General features: G+C 38.3%; 1 protein-coding gene across 4 annotated transcripts in view; it reads right to left on the bottom strand.

The window, feature by feature from the left end:
• Positions 1 to 6,893: 6,893 nt before the first annotated feature.
• EPSTI1 (epithelial stromal interaction 1) overlaps positions 6,894 to 19,564 on the bottom strand; it is a 92,403-nt gene continuing 79,732 nt past the window's right edge. For all 4 annotated transcript variants that reach the window (XM_044779930.2, XM_070480838.1, XM_044779934.2 and 1 more), the window contains 3 exons: positions 18,780 to 18,853; positions 13,849 to 13,948; positions 6,894 to 7,440 (listed from right to left, as the gene is read on the bottom strand). In XM_044779930.2, coding sequence (XP_044635865.1) covers positions 7,432 to 7,440; positions 13,849 to 13,948; positions 18,780 to 18,853 — 183 coding nt within the window. In that variant the 3' untranslated portion in view covers positions 6,894 to 7,431. The remainder of the gene's footprint in view (positions 7,441 to 13,848; positions 13,949 to 18,779; positions 18,854 to 19,564) is intronic.

Below are 19,564 nucleotides of genomic sequence, written 5' to 3'. Positions count from 1 at the left end.
AATCTCCCACCAATCACCACCATATTAATTTCTCTTCATGTATGAAAATCCCATTCCTCCACCAAATCTCTTCATTTACCAAATATTCACTGACTCACTATAATGTGCTAGGCACCATTCAAGGCACTGGGAATCCAGGACTGAACAAGACAAAGCCCCTGAGCTCACTGAGTTTAAATCTACAGTCTTTAAAACTCTGTATTGACCACACCAGGGCTTCCCTTCCTCTGAAATGCCACAGATTTTGTCCTTGTGGTCACATCATCATCAACACAGTTACCCAGGCTAGACATGTGAAAATCATCTCTGAGTTGTCACTCTCCAACTATGTTCACTCACTTAAAAAGTCCTGATTTTTTATATCTAAAACTAATAGCAACAAATGTTGGAGAGGGTGCGGAGAAAAAGGAACCCTCATACACTGCTGGTGGGAATGCAAACTGGTGCAGCCACTATGGAAAACAGTATGGAGATTCCTCAAAAAACTAAAAATAGAACTACCAGCCATCCCACTACTGGGTATTTATCCAAAGAGCCTGAAGTCAGCAATCCCAAAAGTCCTGTGCACCCCAATGTTTATTGCAGCACTGTTTACAATAGCCAAGACGTGGAAGCAACCTAAGTGCCCATCAACAGACGAATGGATAAAGAAGATGTGGTACATATATACAACGGAATACTACTCAGCTGCAAAACAGAACAAAATCATTCCATTTGCAATAACATGGATGGACCTTGAGGGAATTATGTTAAGTGAAATAAGCCAGCAAGAGAAGGATAATCTGTGTATGACTCCACTCATATGAGGAATTTAAAACTATGGACCAAGAACAGTTTAGTGGATACCAGGGGAAAGGTGGGGTGGGGGGTGGGCACAAAGGGTGAAGTGGTGCACCTACAACATGACTGACAAACATTAATGTACAATTGAAATTTCACAAGATTGTAACCTATTAATAACTCAATTAAAAAAAACTGGAAAAAAAAAAAGGCCTGATTTTTTAAATCCTAAGAATTCCACATGGCCATTCTGTTCTCCCTGCCTCTACTCAACACTCCACCTTGGGACCCTCATCATGGGTCACTTGGACTGATGCAATCACGTCTAACTGGTTGCTCTGCCTCTGGTCTTACCTCCCTCAAAACTGTCTTCCAGGAGATCACTCATGATTTATTTAAAATAAAAGTCCAATCAGGTCCATTCCCTGCTCATCATCCTTCAAAAGCCCAAGCCACTTCATTTGGCACACAAAGGCCTCCGATCCGTCCGTGCCTTACATCTCTTGTTTCATTGCTTTGCATACTTCCTATCACATGTTTTTCCTAGGTTATCTGTGTGTGTGTGTGTGTGTGTGTGTGTGTGCATGTCTTGACTCTAAGAACTCAACCTAGAGTTCTTTCATGGCTGGCTGGTACATCTTCACAGTCTCCACGCCCAGCACAGTGCCTGGCTTATAGTAACCCCTTAAACAATTTTTTAACTAAATGAGGTTTCTGCATTGTTTTGAACTTATATGTACCTTTTAACTTAAGCTTTTGTGTGCTTGTGTCTTGCTTCTTCAACCTTATGGTCCATTTCTTCGGGTAGTCATTAGGACTATTTACAAATGTTCCAGGTCTCTTCCTCTTTCTAGGAACATTGTAGAATTTTATTTCCCATTCCCTTAAAGTTAGGGATAGTCATGTGACTTGTCTGGCCAATGAAAAATGAACAGAAATAGCAGGACCACTTCCTGGAGAAAGCATTTAATTGCCTAGTACAACATACTGCCACCATTGCCTCCCCTTGCTGCAGGGGAAACACAAGAGGAAATGGAGCCTGCATCAGCCTGGGTCCTTGAGAGACAAAGATGAGCAGAGCCTCCTGATGACCCGTGCTTGAAGTGTGGCATAAGCAAGAAACAAGTATTACCAATCCACTTCTATGTGGCCATTTATCGTGGTCGCATAACCCTGTCTGTGCTGCCCTCCCCATTCCCTGAGGGCAGGAACTGTACCACTTATCTTTGTGTCTCCATAGTGCCATATTCAAAACAGACAGGAATAGAAATATTGTCTTTAAATTTTGATTTCTGGTTTTTCCTAATCCATAACATCCAATTTCAAATATTCCTCTCTTATCTGTTTCTGTCTCATTACCAAAGCACAATTTCTGCTCCATTTTGGCACAATTATGGTTTCTAAAATATAAAAATTAAAATTTCTAACCGTTTATAATCCAGTGTTGATCACTCATGTAACATTTTGTGGAGAATGCAATGTCTGCCCTCTGATGACTGAAGAAATCCTACCGCTCAGCTGCGGCAGTGCTCCTCAGGGAACGCGAGAAGGGAGGCTCCGAGCACACGCATGCAGCTCTGAGTGGCAAAGCCGGGGGGCTGTGACAATCGGCTTACTAAGGATGTGAGTGTTGCTGCACAGGTCTCTCTGTATCCTCTGCCTGAGCAGATGGCACGACAACATGGCAATAAACATAATGAAAGTTTTCCTCCATTTGTCTTTATAGGCCTTAAAAAATCCTCACTTTTGAGAAGATAACTCCGTGAGAAAAAAAATCCTCTTTCTATGATCTTTATTAATCCACTGTTAAACAATAAACTATTCAAAAAGAAAAAGGTTCCAACACAGATCCCCTTCCTGAAAGAAATGCCTAACATGTAGTTATTTTCTCTGTAATCCTCATGGTGACTTGAAAGGCTTATTTTTTTCTTGCTCATGTAAACGAATTATACATCACTCCAGTCTTATTTCAAGCACATTGGAACAGCGCTAGCTACTATTTGAACTAGTTCACAGAGTTAAAAACAAAAAACTCACAGCCGCCTTCTGTTTTCTTCCACCTGTTAGCAATTCTAACAACGTCTGCTACGTCCTCCTGTAGCCATACCTCCAAATACACCCTTCCATCGGAAAAGGTCCAGCTAATCACAGCCCATCTGTTTAATATCCTGGAAGTTAAAATTAAGCTTGTAGGCACTGTTTCTATGATTATATGTTTCATAAAGTCAATTATAAATTTTCAGCTACAGTTATCAAAACTTTGAATTTTAACTTGAAGTTTTCATTTTTATAAACGCCACGTGTTTCATTTTGGAGGGAAATATGTCTACATTTACCATAACAATGATGTGATTTCCTAAAGATACTTTCTGAAAGACAACCAAATCTTAAAGTTAAAAATAAGCTTATAGAATTTTTACAATGTTTAACAAAATCAATCTAAAGAAAGAATCCAAATTTTTTTCAACCTAAACAAAGTGTTTAGGGACCACAGGAAATACTCTCCAGTGTAAAAATGCATAAACAAACATAGGTTCTCAGGTCTGTGCTACGAACGGAGTAAGAGGCCCTGCCCCATATGGCCCCTAACTACGCCCAACAGCAGAAGTCCTTCATTTTCTTATGATGGGCCACTGGGTGGCTTGCTGCTTTGCACATTTTTAAATCTATCGACATAACACCAAGAAGAAACCACAAAGGAAACTGATCAACCCAAACACACAAATCGTTAAAACTCAATTCAAAAATAATACTAAATTAGAAGATCTATAAAAATTAGAATACTTGCAACATAATATCTTAACAGAGAGTGATCTTTTACAAATCAACTATACACACATACACATACAAGAAAATAAAGAATGACCAGTAAACCTATGGGAAAAAGATGGGTTAAGCTCTCCAAATGACATTTTTCACTCAGTATATGAGCAAAGATTTAAAAGCCATTAATAGTATTAGGGAGGGTATATGGCATACTTCTAGTGGTAATAAATATTGGTGCTACCTTTTGGGAAAGTAATTTGACTATATATATGAAAACCCTATAAATGTGGATTCTCTGAAAACACCAGCTCTAACTCAAGGTGTTTGTTGTCATCCAACCATGAGACAAGTGTCCACAAGGATTTTTTAAAAATCTTTTTATTATTATTATTTTTAATTGCAGTAACATTGGATTATAACAATATATGGTTTTCAGATGTACATCGTAATATATTTTGAATTCCGTGTAGCTTACACCATGTTCACCACCCAAAAACTAATTATAGTGCATCCCCTCACATGTGAGCCTAATCACCCCCTTTGCCCTCCCCCTTCTACCCCTATGATAACCATCAATCCAATCGCCATTGCTATGTGTTACTTGTTGTTGTTTTTATCTTTTACTTATGAATGAGATCATACGGTATTTGACTTTCTCCCTGACTTATTTCACTTAGCATAATACCCTCAAGGACCATCCATGTTGTCAGAAATGGCCAGATTTCATCATTTCTTATGGCTGAGTAGTTTTCAATTGTGTATAAATACCACATCTTCTTTATCCATTCGTCCCTTGATGGGCACCTAGGTTGCTTCCAAGTCTTGGTTATTGTGTATAATGCTGCAATGGACATAGGGGTGCATGTATCTTTATGCCTTTGCATTTTCAAGTTCTTTGGGTAAATACCCAGCAGTGGAATAGCTGGATAATATGGTAGTTCTATTCTTAATTTTCTGAGGATACTCCATACTGCTTTCCACAGTGGCTGCACCAGTTTGCACTCCCACCAGCAGTGTACAAGGGTTCCCTACTTTCCACATCCTCTCCAACACTTGTTGTTTCCTGTGTTGTTAATTATAGCCATTCTGACTGGAGTGAGGTGATACCTCATTATAGTTTTGATTTGCATTTCCCTGATAGCTAATGATGTTGAGCATCTTTTCATATGCCTGTTGGCCATCTGGATATCTTCTTTGGAGAAATCTCTGTTCAGATCCTTTGCCCATTTTTTTAATTGGGTTGTTAGTTTTTTTTGTTGTTGAGATGTATAAGTTCTTTGTATATTTTGGATATTAGCCCCTTATCTGATATATGGTTTGCGAATATCTTCTCCCAATTGTTAGGCTGTCTTTTCATTTTGTTGATGGTTTCCTTTGCTGTGCAGAAGCTTTTTAGTTTGATGTGGTCCCATTTGTTCATTTTTTTCTTTTGTTTCCCTTGCCCGGTCAGATATGGTACTTGAAAATATGCTACTAAGATTGATGTCAAAGAGGGTCCCGCCTATGTTTTCTTCCAGAAGTTTCATGGTTTCAGGTCTTACATTCAAGTCTTTAATCCATTTAGAGTTGATTTTTGTGCATGGTGTAAGGGAAAGGTCTACTTTCATTCTTTTGCATGTGGCTGTCCAGTTTTCCCAATACCATTTATTGAAGAGACTCTCTTTTCTCTATTGTATACTCTTGGCTCCCTTCCACAAGGATTTTTATTGAGGGGATTTTGATACACATACAGATAGAAAAGTATCTGGAAGGATGAATGCCACAATATTAACTGTGATGATCTACAAATAAAACCTGAAAAATCACTAGTTTTTTCCTTTTTATTACTCATCTGTACGTCTAAAGTTTCTATAACAAACACCTATTACTTTCGTAACAATCTGTCTCATTTTTATTCTCTTTTTCAGAAAAAGAAAGCACTTTAAAAGCATAGAAATAGTGCTTGGAACTTTGGGATTCCTATCCAGAGTTACTCACAAGTCAAATTTTATTCCAACTGATTCAACTGGGCAGATTAAATGTGAAACACAAAATGGTAGGCTCCCTTACACAGCAACTCTCGTGTCTTTTCTGGTTATTTCCACCTACGTAGAGAATTGTTCAAGGACGATGTTTACACCCTCATACACGTTCTAGACAATTTTGGCCATGAAGTCAAATCTAAATCTACACATGCTTTTTTTTTTAATTTTAATGAAACAACATAATTTTTGGGTATGCCGGATACAGCAAGCAGTGGAAGAGAAATGATGCCAACTTCCCTGAGAGCCCTCAAAGTAAGAAAGCATCTCTTTCCCCTAATCGACTCCTGGTTACATACTGGAAAGTAGCAGCAAGTGAGGGATGCCGAGCCTAGACACAAAAACTGGAACACAAATGTGGACTGTGAGGTAGCCAGGCTGGCAGGTGCAGGGCAGAAATGGCTGCATGCCACAGCAGTAAAACGCCTGTGACATTCACACATTTACAATCAGTTTGGCGATGTTTGCAACTCAGGCTGAGATTTAGTTTTCCCCATATTAGGCAATGACAAAGATTTCAAATGGACCAAACATTTTATACTGGTGTCAACAGCACTAACGCAGCTTCAGCTGGCAGGAGAGAGAAAAACCAAGAGCATCTGCATTATTTACTCCAGAGAAACTAGCTGAACACCATCTGTTCTCAGCCACCACCACCCCCACACAATGCATCCCTTTCTACACTACACCCTTGCCACCCTTTTGTGAGCCCCTCAGTCTTGGCCCAAGAACCTGAAGTCCCAGTGTTTCCCTGAATACACGTTTGGAAAGTTAATTTCAACAGAGTGATTGGTAACACAGGAGATCTCTTAATGCTGCAAAGTGTTATTAGTTGTCCAGCTGCAAAAATTATTTGCTCTTCCAACCTTCATTCTAAGTCTAAATGCAATGCTTCTCCTATAGAACATTATAACACAGGAGAGGGGGCTGGAGTATACAGCATAGAAAACCAATATGCTAGCACTCTAGGGTCTATAAACTAGCAGAAGTCATAAAACTAGAATAGGAAAGCTTACTGAATTAGCTACAGGAAATAGGTTGCATAGAGCAAAGACAAGTTTCCAAAACACCTAAAAAAAAACCACACGCGGTATCTCCATTTGCGTCTAGTTGATTTTTACAGAAACAAAGGCCCTTCAGGAAATTAACTGTCCCACTCTGAGAAACCAGAGGAAGAGTATTAGTAAGTAAATCAAGACCAGAGCCAGATCCACTAGTGATTACCGTACTACATTTGATCTGTTTGGACAGTTAAAGAAAATAGAAACATGAGACCTCTTAAGAGAAAAAACTCAAGAGCTTTTCATTAAAAATAAAAACAAACCATTTATACAGAAGTAGTTCAAAATTTATTTATAAATTTGTTTAAAAGAGTATAAAAGATTTCTTTTTTTCTTTTGCTCACATTTGTACCCTGGATTAAGAAAATAGAGATTAAAATCTAAAAAGATGCCAAAGCTCCCCCAAACCTGATCTGAGAAGTAGATAAGAATTAGCTGCTTGGAGAGAACAAGCATGTGACGCCCATAGCTCCTGCTAACCTGAAAGCATCAAATGATTCCCTCCTTTTCTATCCTACTAACATTGCTGTAATTATACTTCCAATAAGAGGCGAAACCAATCAGAAAAATAATGTAACATTTCACTGGCAGTAGAGATTAAATACGAGTTCAGTAATCAGCTCCAGCAAATATGTGTAAATAATGACAGAGAGAAACCAGTCATCCCCGGCTGCTCAGCTGAATGGGTGGGCAGTTGAAGTCAAGGTAAAAACAGTGAGGACGAACAAAATCACATGAAGGAACAGCTTCTCGTGAGGGTTTTCAAGGTCAGTTGACGAAGGCCAAATGTAAGTAAATATTTCTCATATATCCTGGAAGAAAAAGAAAACAAGAATTACTACAAGCAGCAAAACAAAATTTGAAGCCTCTGTTGTACCAAAATGCAGTCCCTTCAAATAACACTCTCACCTACGCTGGACTTAAATGACAATTTCTTAACTACTTAAAGACCCAGTGAAATGATTTCATTCTCAAGTCCCATTGCATTCGATTCACAAAACAGTCTCTGTCAACACTGTAATGGCTTGAGTGACAGCTCCTCAGCTGTGTTCTGAGAGATAGGCTAACATGGGTCACAAATAATAGCATTCATAAATATTGTCACCCCCCCCCCCCCATAGTTACAGCAAGGACAGGACGAACGCAGTGTGGAGCAGAGCAATTTAAATGGAAATGTATAGAGTAGAGTTGCACTGTTTTATGCAGCAGGAAGGTGACATCTAAGGGGACCTTGAGGAAGAGAGATAGACTAAATGAGTCCCCTCCCCCAGTCATGTGCAAAGGGTCAAGAAATCGCCATTAAGTTCCTGCGATGCAATGCTGGGCCAAGCTACATTCGAGATTCAGACTCTCGCTGTTCTAACCCCTGAGAAATGACAATTCAGGTTGCCTCATAGGTCATGACAAAAACTTAACTGCCCTTGAAGACACAGGATTTAGAGCTTCCACAAGATCCCAAAGGGTTGTACCGAATGGTATCTGAGAAAAGATCATTTGACGGGATTTTTTAAACGTCCCACCCTAGGTGCATCAGGAAAACCAATAAAGACTCTGGAAAACCAAAATCCATTTTCTAAACATAAAATTAATTTCAAATGATCAAACAAGTATATATTAAACAATATGAGAAGAATGTGATTTAAATGAAAAAAGGCCTAAAAATAAAGACCAGTCTAATTTGTCTACCCAACATACACTTATCAAAGGCTTACGGCTTAAGTGTCTGTATGGTATTTCAAGAAATAACTTTTTCTTTCCTTGACTTTATTCATAGTCTTATCACATTGTCTGCCTTCCTCCTTTCCTTCTCTGTCTTTAGATTTTTTACCGGTTCCAATATTTCCTCCAAGCCCACTCTGTGAGTTGGGGCACAGCTCTCCTCTCTCATTCCTTGGGGAGTTCAATCATCATCTATGAACTTCTAAGTAAATGACACATTGTTAACATATTCTGTATACTGACATTTTGTCCACTTGTTATTTACAAAACATGTCCAGGATAAAAGTTTAGTATATGGCTTCTTTTCTTACTTTTGTAAGATGTCCTTTAATGAGCATATGTTTTATTTTAATGCATATTGATCATTTCTTTTTGGTTTATACTTTGGGTCTTATGAAATCTGCCTCAGCTCAATTTTATAGTCTATTCTCTTCTAAAATTTAAAAAAGTTTTCCTTTCTATCTATAAGCTTTAGTCTACCTGGCGTTGATTTTTTATGAGTGGTGTTAGGACAGGACCTAATTTCACATGGGTACTCAATTGTTCCAACAGCATTTGTTGAAGAGTCCTTTCCCTCAGCGATGTGCTCTCCTTCTGTCATACATCAAAATTCCAGAAATGGTTGGTTCTGCCTGTAGCAATTCCATAGCATATTAAGTATTGAATTAAGTCTCCATGTATTCTCCTTTATCTTTAGGAGTGAATTGGCTATTCTTGCTTCTTTGCTTTGATTAGAACTTAATTAAATCTCTAGATTATTGGAGAGCACATTCCTATTCATTAACAAGGTATAACTCTCCATTTATTTATTCCTTAATGTCTTCCTATGTTTTATATCTTAAAAAGGTTATGTATACCTTTGATTGGATCTTTTTATTAATTTTTTTTGTTTATTCTCAATGTACAGAAACAAAGTTAATTTTTATATACTGATCTTATATCTACCAACATTGCTGGGCCCTTATTATTCTAACAATTTACACATAAATTCTTTTGTATTTTCCAGGTAAATAACTGTATCTGTGATTTATAAACTTTTTCCTTTTTAATCCTTAAAGGAAATGGTTTTGATATATTTTTATTATAAATTTTTGATCCCTTTATTAGCTAAAGAAATTTCCTTGCTATTCCTAATTTGCTGGAAGTTTTTACCACAAATGAGTATTGAAATTGATCAAATACTTTCCCTGTATCTACTGAGGTGATCATATGGTCTTTCCCCTATAATTTATGAGGTGAATTATCTGAGTTTTTTTGTTTCATTTGTTCATTTGTAATAAGCCAAGCTTTCATTTTGAGATAAATTAAATTTGATAAGGATATATTATGTTTTTGAAAAATCCATTATTAAATCTGTCAAAATTTTGTGATGTTTTTGAATCTACGTTTATGAGTGAGACTGGTCTATCTTTTTTTTCTGCATAATCTTTGTCTGATTTTGATTCAAAGTTACATTCACTGGCTTAATCCTTTTAGGGAATATTTCCTCCTTTCCATTTATCTGAATAACTTGCTAGACATTTAGAATAACATATTCCTTGAACGTTTAGTAGAACTTTCCTGTAATATGTCTAGGCCTGGTTTTTATTTTGTGGGAAGACAGTAACAAATCAGCCTTGAAAGTGTTTGTATCATTTTGAATTCCCACCGATAATGTGTGAAAGAACCTGTTTCTCCACAGCCTCGCCAACAGAGAATTTGTCAAGCTTTTGTTTTTTTCACCAAATAATAGATGAAAAACAGTATTTTGGTTTAGTTCTTAATTTGTATTCCTTTTGTTATGATGAATTCATTGAGAGCTATAATTTCAAAGATTATGTTTTTTATTCCTACAAGCTCTGGTTTGTTCTTTTTGCAAGTTCTCTTGGTTGTCTTTGTCTCGTTTTTGCTCATTGTTTCCAATCCAATATTATTCCATCAAATGTTTTATATGTAGCTATTTTAAATTCAGTATATAATCATTTTAGTGTATCAAATCATTTGGTTCTAAATCCCTCAGTTGTGTTTGTGACCCTTAATCGCAGCAACCTGTTTCCTGTGAGTGCAGTTAAGTTCCAGTCACTGTTTTACGCTTGGGATAGATCAGTGCACAAAACAACCAAAAGGCCCTGCAGTGATGGACAGTCAACAAAACATATGAGTAAATCATGTTAGAAAATTATTTTAGAAGTTTCACAGTGCTGTGGAAAATAAAAAAGTAGAGCCCAGAAAGTGGATAGTAAGAGCCAGGGATAAGGGCACAGATCACAGCATTAAATAGAGGGCCAAGGAAACCTCATAGAGGTGGAATTCAAGAAAATATTTGAAGGAGAACAAATCATATGGATATTTTGGAGAAGAGTGTAGAGGAAGCAGCCAGTACAAAACTGTCAGGTAAGACCAGTGAGTTTCTCAAGTTTTCAAAGAACAGCAAGAAGGCTAGTGTGACTAGGAGGAACGAGGACAAAGTGCAGTAGGAGGAGAGCACCAGAGGGGTATAGTGGGGTCTGGACCATTTAGTACCTGGTAGGCTACTGTAAGGACTTTGGCTTTTACTCCAAACGATTTGGAGAGTTATGGTGGCCATCGGAGGGTTTTGAGCAGAGGAGTGACAGAATCTGACTTCTGTTGCAAACAGATCACTCTCATATTAAGAATAGACTCCAGGTGGGTAAGTGTGGAGGCAGGGAAACCACCTAGGAGACTATTTCAAGCATCTAGATGAGCAGTGGTAGAGGTTGGAAGCAGGATAATAGTGGCGAAGGTGGTGACAAACTGTTGGATTGGATGCATTTTGAAGGAAGAGTCAAGAAGATTTGCTGATGGATCAGCTCGGGGGGGGATGTGAGAGATGGGTTGTACCATTATGCAAACAGGAAAAAGTGCAGATAGAGCATTGGGGTAAAGTGGATCAAAGGTTAAGTTTTAGACATGTTACGGTTGGAATGTCTATTAGACTTGCAAGTAGAGACTTTAGGTAGACAAATGGATATGCAAGTCTGAAGGAAGAGGTCTAGGCTGGAAATAGAAATTTTGGAGTAATAAGCATAAAATTGTATTTAATTTCATGAGAACAAATGAGGTCACTAAGGTATTAAGTGAACATAAAGTAAAGAAGGTGGTTCAACGTGGATCCCCCTGAGGCGCTCCAAAGTTGAGAGGAGAGGAAGATACAGGGATTCAGTAAAGGAGAATGAGAAGAAGTGGCCACTGAGACAGGTGGACACCCAGGAGAGTACAGTGTCCCAGAAGCCAAGTAAACAGTTTCAAAAAGGAGGGAGTGAGTCACCATGACAAATGATACTGATGGTTAAAGGATGAAGACTGAGAAATAACTATTGGATTCTGCAATATGGACATTGTTAGTGACCATGACAAGAGCATTATGGTTGAACTAATAAAGTCTAAATTCTGATTAGAGTGGGTTTAAGAGGAATGAAAGGAAAGAAATTAGAGACAGCTAGGATAGATACTTCTTGAAGTTTTTTGGTTTTTTGCTGAGGAAGAGTAGCCCTGAGCTAACATCCCTTGCCAGTCTTCTTCTATTTTGTATGTGGGTCACTGCCACAGCATGACTGCTGACAAGTGGTGTAGGTTCCCACCCAGGAACTGAACCCAGGCCGCCGAAGTGGAGTGCACCAAACTTAATGACTAGGCCATGGGGCCGGCTCTGACCCCTTTTAAAGTTTTGCTCTAAACAGGAAAAAGGAAACAGGACAGTAGCAAGTGGGAAGGGAGTATCACTATAATTTTCATTTATTTATATTTTATGTTGCTGGGAATTTTCTAGTTGAGATGCAACATTTGGCAATTCAGGAGAGAGGGGTATGTATTGTTAAGACAAATTCGCCTAGTTGCTGGAGGAGAGAGAATCTGGTCCCCGAGGAAAAGCAGTCATAGAGGGATGTTTGTAGGTAAGCAGAGGTGGAGGTGGAGCCTGAGGAAGTTCTCACCTTTCTGTCACTGCTTCTTTCAAGCAAGGGAAAAGCCAATAACCACTTTGGACTTGGATATGCCTGTCTTACTAAGGAAACTTCAATCATCCTCACTCACAGCACATCATGGGAAAATGATGTTCTTCTCTTTCTATCTGTGAGGAATCTCAGCAGAGACTTATAGCTCCTTTACATAAGGCTGCTGATAGCCAATGGTGAGCCAGATTCCCCAACCCTCATTCCCTTAGTGGCAGCCCATGCAGTATTCAGTTACTCTCTCCCATCATCTTCCCCTCAAGCCTAGGTATTTTTCTAGGTACTCTCTAAATTAGGGGAATTGTTAAGTAGAGGAGAAAATGTGCAGTGAGTTTCCAAGTCCTGTCCAAAATGTGAGTTTCAATCACATTTCACCACTTGTAAATTCTGTGAACTTGGATAACGTCTTAAACTCACAATGTTCCATTTTCCACATGATTCCTACTCATACACTCTTAAGAATAAGTCACTAATTTGTCAAATGTAACACAAGATGCAAAGATACTGTGATTTGATTCTTTTCTCTCTCTTCCACATTGTCTCTATTCTGAACGCCATAGTGATACACATGAGCATACATATGGACAGACGCGTCCAGGATGCATTCTCTGCAAATTTGCCTATATTCATTCATCTTCACTATATACACATTTGTGAAACCTGTCCATAAATTTCAACTACTATATGCCTTTCAAGGAAATATGCATGCAAGATTTCTAACAGATTGTCTTCTGAAAAATGATCTTTTGTCCATGAGTATTTGTTAAAGGGTGATCTTCTCTAGAGTTTCCAGGTCGGCAAGCACTCAATTCTCTTGTTGTATTTTACCAATGTAAAGATTTCTATCTACTTCATTTTTTGAATATGTATAAATGCACTTGGGCGTCAATTAAATTGCAAAACCTCCTGTAGTTAGCTTCGATTCTTTACACATTCCAAACCCCACAATTATATACATTCCTGAGCTTTGGTGCTGGTCCAATCATAGATTGTGCATGCAAAACACATTACACACATATCACAACACAGTTGCAAGGTTTTCTTCACAGAAATCTGTAAGGATATTTCATTTTCAAAAAGTATCTTTTGCTGTAGGGATTTTTTAAAAATCATTTTGTAGTGAAAAATTAAATACTGGTTTCTTTGATGTGCCAGTTTCACTGAAAGAATATATTACTAGAGAATGTTTTCTGTTTTTATAACCACATTTCACCTAAAATCTTCCTGAAAAAAAAAACGTTCATTTGTTTTTGTTGCAGGTCTGGGCAAGAGGTGATAAAAAGCCTTACAGTCCAGGCAATCACACTGTGAGCAACGGGCAGGTGTCATTTTTTATGTTGATTGGCCGGAGCTGAAATCAGGACTTTTTCCTCTCTTAGAAGCTATTGTGGAATTTACAGTAATCACCCTGGCTGACTGCCCATCACACAGCTGAACAGCACACCAAAAAAATGATACCTAGGGAGAAGGCCACAACATATTTTTTAAATTCTCATTGTTTTTATTTTTCAACTTTGAAAGATTTTTTTTTTGAGAAAAGAAAAAACTCACCCAGCTGTTACCACTATTCATATTCCAATAGCTTCCGAAGTGCTCGAGGCCACCTGGTTGACTTCTGGCTTGGAGTCGGTCCAGAAAAGCATTATTTACCCTTTAAAACAATGAAAAATGTGTGTGAGTGAAAAGCTTGCTACTGGGCTGAGAGATTTTTGAGAACCGAACTTGCTCTATGAACTGACTGTGGGGATTGCTTACCCGCTTCAGCTCAGAAGAAATCTACAGAAACCTCTTTTCACATTAACCATATGACATGCTGTTGACAGCCCTTTGCTGGAGCTGGTGCCAGTCTTGGCTCAGGCCAAAGGGGTCACAAGCTCTTAATTTCAGAGTTTCACTCACCCACCTTCTACCAGTTCTGAAAGAACCTTAGTCACCCAAACAAGCGTCAACTAAGGGCCATGCAAGATGTGAACCCCAGAGGCTGAGGAAAGATGGAAGCTTCAGCAAGAACTAAAACATGAAGAGAAACCAAAAATAAGACAGACATCTCTCTCATATACCCTGTACGCCACTGCCAGTCTTCCTAACTAAAGCAAGCCTCCCAAGTGAAAAGTAGAAGGACAACGGGAAGAGAGTACGGGAAAAGAGAAATATCAGAAGTGGGAATCCAAGCTTTCAAAAGAAGAAATGGGTACATCTTTCCCTGATGTTCGGTCATACTTGACGGAACAAATTTCAGAAATTAAGTTTAACGTATATGAGGTAAAACTGTAAAGAAAGGCGAGAAAGTGATTCTCTTAAGGGTCAGGATAGGCTCAGCTGTAGGATGATGGCTATATTCTGCTTCTGCAGCTGGCTACCTGGGTGTTAACTTTACAATTAAGCATTCTAAAGGTCTGTTTCATGGACTTTTCTGTGTTACATATTACAATTTTTTAATTAAAAAAAATAAAGGCAACCTCATGCTCTGAGTTGCCCACGTATAGCTGAGTAGAGTCAGGGATGTGAAGGCTGGAGAAACAGCATTGTAATAGGTGCCTTATGACGTCAACAGATTACTGTGGAACAGTGTCATTAAGACGATAAGCATCTTGGCAGAAGCACAGTGCCTGGCACACAGCAGCCACTCAATACATGCTTGTGGAAGGAAGAGGGGGTGGCACCCAGCTACGTTTGCCTCCTTCCTGCCATGAAGATGAGCAGAATCTGGTCATGGTGGGGGATGAGGCAATGACATGGGAGATTTGAGAACTTTAAGGAAAAATGACTGCTGGGGAGCAAAGTCTGAGGCTGGCTTTGTTTGCCTGTCTGTGCTTGCTCAGGGCTAGCAAAAATGCCAACTGCATGTTGACCCAATTTGATCTCTGGCTTGTTGGGTTGCTATTTTCTCAACAACCCTAAGTCCATCAGGCAGTGGTTACATCTTAGTTATCATAAAGCTTTTTCTCCTCTCACCATAAAATCTACCCAAGTGCCAAATTCTGGCCATCCTGGGTCACTGTAGAGCTTGATGTTTGTGTTGCCCTTTCTAGACCTCTCAGCATGCAGATTCAACAGTATCTTACTGAGCTGGAGACCTGACTATCAAGGAAGAGAAAGCTGAGTCTGGTCACCCCTAAACAACACAACCATGGTATTCTGGGCAGCCCATGTGCCAAGGGCTGTTTTTATCCAGTCTTTTTGTCAGTAACAAAGAGCGGCTTTCCTTCAATATCCCCCATCCTACCCCACATCCAAACCACAAGCAGTCTTCTTGGCTCTACTCACTAAACACCTCCTGAATTCACCCATTTCTTTCCATGGCCACCATTCTAGTCCAAATCACTGTTCTCTCTCCCCCTGCTTCTACTTCCCCTCCTGCCTTCACTAATCCATTCTCTATACAACCACCTTACTAAATTATAAAACGGATCATGCCTCCCTTTTGTTTAAAACCCTCCCATGGCTTCCCATCAGTCTCAGAATAAAATCACTGGCTTACAAAATCTTGTATTTTCTGGCTCCTGCCTACCTTTCCTACATCATTTCATACTATTCTCTTCCTCCACATCTATAATCCAATCATTTGAGACTCAAAAATTCCAAGCTCACTCTCACTTTAGGACCTTTGTATTTGTTCTTGTGCCTGATAATATCCTTTTGATGTAGCATCCAGGTATATGTTTTGGCCTCTGATCTCTACGTGAGTGGCTCCTGTTTTTTGATGTCACTTCTTCATTGAAGACCTATTGCCTCCAATCCCTCCCTTAACATCATCCTGTGATGTGGTCCTCACAGTATGTATCACTGTCTGAAATAATCTCGCTGTTAAATTGTTGATTTCTATTTCTTTCCTCCAGATTGTAATTTCCATGTGGTAGGGACTTTCTCTTCCTTGTTTACCCCTATTTCCAGTGCCCAAAACAAAGCCTTCAGAGTGTACTCTGATATGTAAAAGGTGAATGAATGAATCATCCAGGTGCATGGTCCCCAACTCTTGCTTCTGTGACTGCAGCTGTATTGTGGAACCACCAACGGTGGTCAGTGTGGGCTGCAAAACAGCTCACTGTGAGCTTCCCTCAGTTCACCCAAACACTGCAAAGACTGATGGCTTGTCATGAACACATGAGGTGATGCAATGCATTTTTGAGTATCAATTACTAAAAGGACACAGCACAGTGGTTGAACTCTCCTTGGCACTTTAGGATTGTTCTCGACTGGCCAATGTCCACTGCAGTATGGGTCAACCAGAGATCATGAGTAGTAAAGAAATTGTTTTTCTCAATTCCTATTAAGAATTCAAACAGGAAAAAAGAAGTACTAGTTTATATTTTTGTTTACTAGGTTTAGAAAGTACATACATTTTATTGGTGTCAAATTAGTCTTCTGGATTTTCTTCTAGGGCTTAATTTGGATAAAAACTATTATTCAAAGATGGTTCAAGTTTCAACGTATCAATTCAGTTTATTCAAGTTTTCAGTTCATGGCCCAGATCCTTGCAAGTCTTTGACTCCCATGACCCTCCTTGCTCTGTTTTTTCTTTCTGGAGTTTCTAATTTTTCTCTTACTCAAAAACGTACACTGGGTCCGGTGCAGTGCACTTGTGCTCAGTCATTTTAGGATGCATTGAGAAGATTGTAAGGAAACCCGCAAGTATTCTGTTATAAAACTCAGGGGTGAGTTTTCTGATATATAAACTTCTAAACAGTGAAAGCACATTTTTTTTTTGACTCCAATAAAATTATGTCCCTGGAGAAAACCTAACTTATGTCCCCTACACATATACTACCCAGCTCATGCTTTTGGACACAGCTATTTTATTCATTAACAGGCTACCGAATGAGTATTTTCATGATAACATGGCAAAGCTCACTGTAAACTCTAAGGGACAATACAGATATAAGCTTTACTGATTGAAACTATAAAACATGTTTAAAGACTTGATTGGTTATTTCAAAACTGATTACTGAGTTTACTATCCAGAGAGATATCCTTTTGGATTAAATTTGAATCTACATTTAACTAGAATCAATAGAAAGAGAAAATAAAGTGTAGAAAATAGATAGCTCCACAAATAGTTAGGTATTCAGCAGTATGGAAATAAATTTAAAGAGTGAGAGTTAAGGTTCCTACAATAGAAAAGTAATCCTTTCCACCTCTAATCAAATAACTTGTGTTTTTATTGGGTGCCCGTTGAAGATTAATTTCTTAGCAATGGATCCTATTAATGTGACATATCACTATCTTTAAGATGCTTAAAGCCTTACAATCCACTTAATCCTCAGAAATTCAGAAAAATGACCAGCTACCACAAATAACCAGTTAATATAATATCACATTTTTTAATGGAAACATTTTTAAAGAGAAAATGAGAAAAACCAATGAAAAAGGGCTAAACCAATTTATGAGCTACTTTATAAAAAACAGGCTGCAGTAACAGTCCCCCTTTACTCAACAAAATAGCCTAACCAGTGTATCAGAGTTCTGATGTTTCCTCATAATCAGAGAAGAAAACATAAATTCACACTTGACATTTTAAAACTATTTTGACCGGACTATGGGAGCAGCAAAATCCAGCCAAAACAACATGAGCACCCATCCACAGTTAGTGGTTCCAGCAAAACTGGGAGCTTCCGTTAATGCTCTTTAAAGTCTCATTTACAAAATGAAACCACCATGGTTTAAAAATACAAGCCAGCGAGAGTGGAAAGGTGAAAGACATAAAAGAAGCCACTCGGTTTCAAAAGAAGAATGTGCTCCTTTAAATCATGAAAGCCTTTACACTGAATTCTTCTCCTGAGACACTAAAGTGCACTGCAATAAGCTCAAATAACCCAAGTGCCCCTTGGGAAAACTCTAGCATAACAGTGACAGACAACATAGTGGTTATTAGCACTGTCCCAACATCAACATGATATTTCACTGAGTAGTCTTAACATCTGATATTAGGAATAAGATAGAGAGTACTTGAGCTATTAAAAATTACATAATGATTCTATTTTAAGGTTTTTTTTCCCCTAATACCTTAGTCAATGCAAAACAAGTTTAATGGTAGTTCGTGTCTGAACTTTTGTGTTCAAGTATGGGTATCTCACCATCTGTACTAGTCTAATTATTCTAAAGTAGTCTACAAACAGCAAAGCATCATCTCAAAGGATTAAGATGCTTCATCCTATGGAAGCCAAATTAAATATATCATGAATAAACACAGAGCTTGAGAGCATGATTCAGTTTTCTAACATGAATTTATGCCATCTATCCAGAAAAATTGGATGTTGAGTGTGTGTAAATATGTACACATATGTGCACACACACACAATATCCAATATGTGGCAGTTGGTATCCCTCACACACACACCACACCCCAATAATATAAAGATTATAAAGGTGATATAGATTCCAAAACCACATTCACTATCACTATAGTGTTTTCCTAAAACATTGTGAAACCTTTATAAGTAAATGTTTTTACCAAGAATGCTTATTTTATTAACCATTTATACCTCCTGTGCTCAGTCTGCCGGGTTTGGGTTCTTTCTTCCTCCTGTTGTTGTCGCTTTAATTCCAGTAATTCACTCTAGGAACAAAATATAGTTTTCAGTACATGGTTATACAGAAAACACCTAAATCGATTACATATTTAAGCTTAGGTAGTACAATATTTCATTTCTGAAACTTTTACTGAAGTACCATTTCCATGTGAAACTATTTTCTTATATAACTAGGTAGCAAAAATAATTGTGCCTTAGTCAAACAATAGCTCTGTGAGAGAGATTAAAAAGCCAATGCATGGTCAAGATATTAGACCAAAAGGTAAAATACACACAGAAGAAAACACAATGGGAGTCAAACTCATGTGTGTCTTATGAAGAAAAACAAATCAAATTAGTTCCTTAAGGAATGTCACACAAAACCATTTCTTGGTATTTCTTTAGCATTTCTTTCCCAATAAATTTGTAGCAACCTACAAATAAATATTGGACTCAATTCTGTAGTGAAATTCTGTTAGTACAACATCCTCCATCCTGGAGAATAATCGCTCACCTATTATTGACTAGTTACTTCTAATAGGAGCATAACTTTGGACTCCCTGGAGGGGATACTTTGCTTCAAATAGATCACGTTCCTACAACTAAATCTCTAGCTTCTGTCATGCTGATTACCATCCTGGAAGAGGCAACTCAAATTCCAAACTCAGTTACTCTGTTTACAATATTAAACCAAAGGACTGGGTGCCAAGATTTCTATAATACCCAACTGCCTACCTTGAGGCAGACTGAATTTTAAC

This window comes from Equus asinus, chromosome 11, assembly GCF_041296235.1.
Source record: "Equus asinus isolate D_3611 breed Donkey chromosome 11, EquAss-T2T_v2, whole genome shotgun sequence".
Classification (NCBI taxonomy): Eukaryota; Metazoa; Chordata; class Mammalia; order Perissodactyla; family Equidae; genus Equus; species Equus asinus.
Note: the sequence above shows the minus strand (reverse complement) of the source record. Positions and strands in the feature narration are given on the sequence as shown.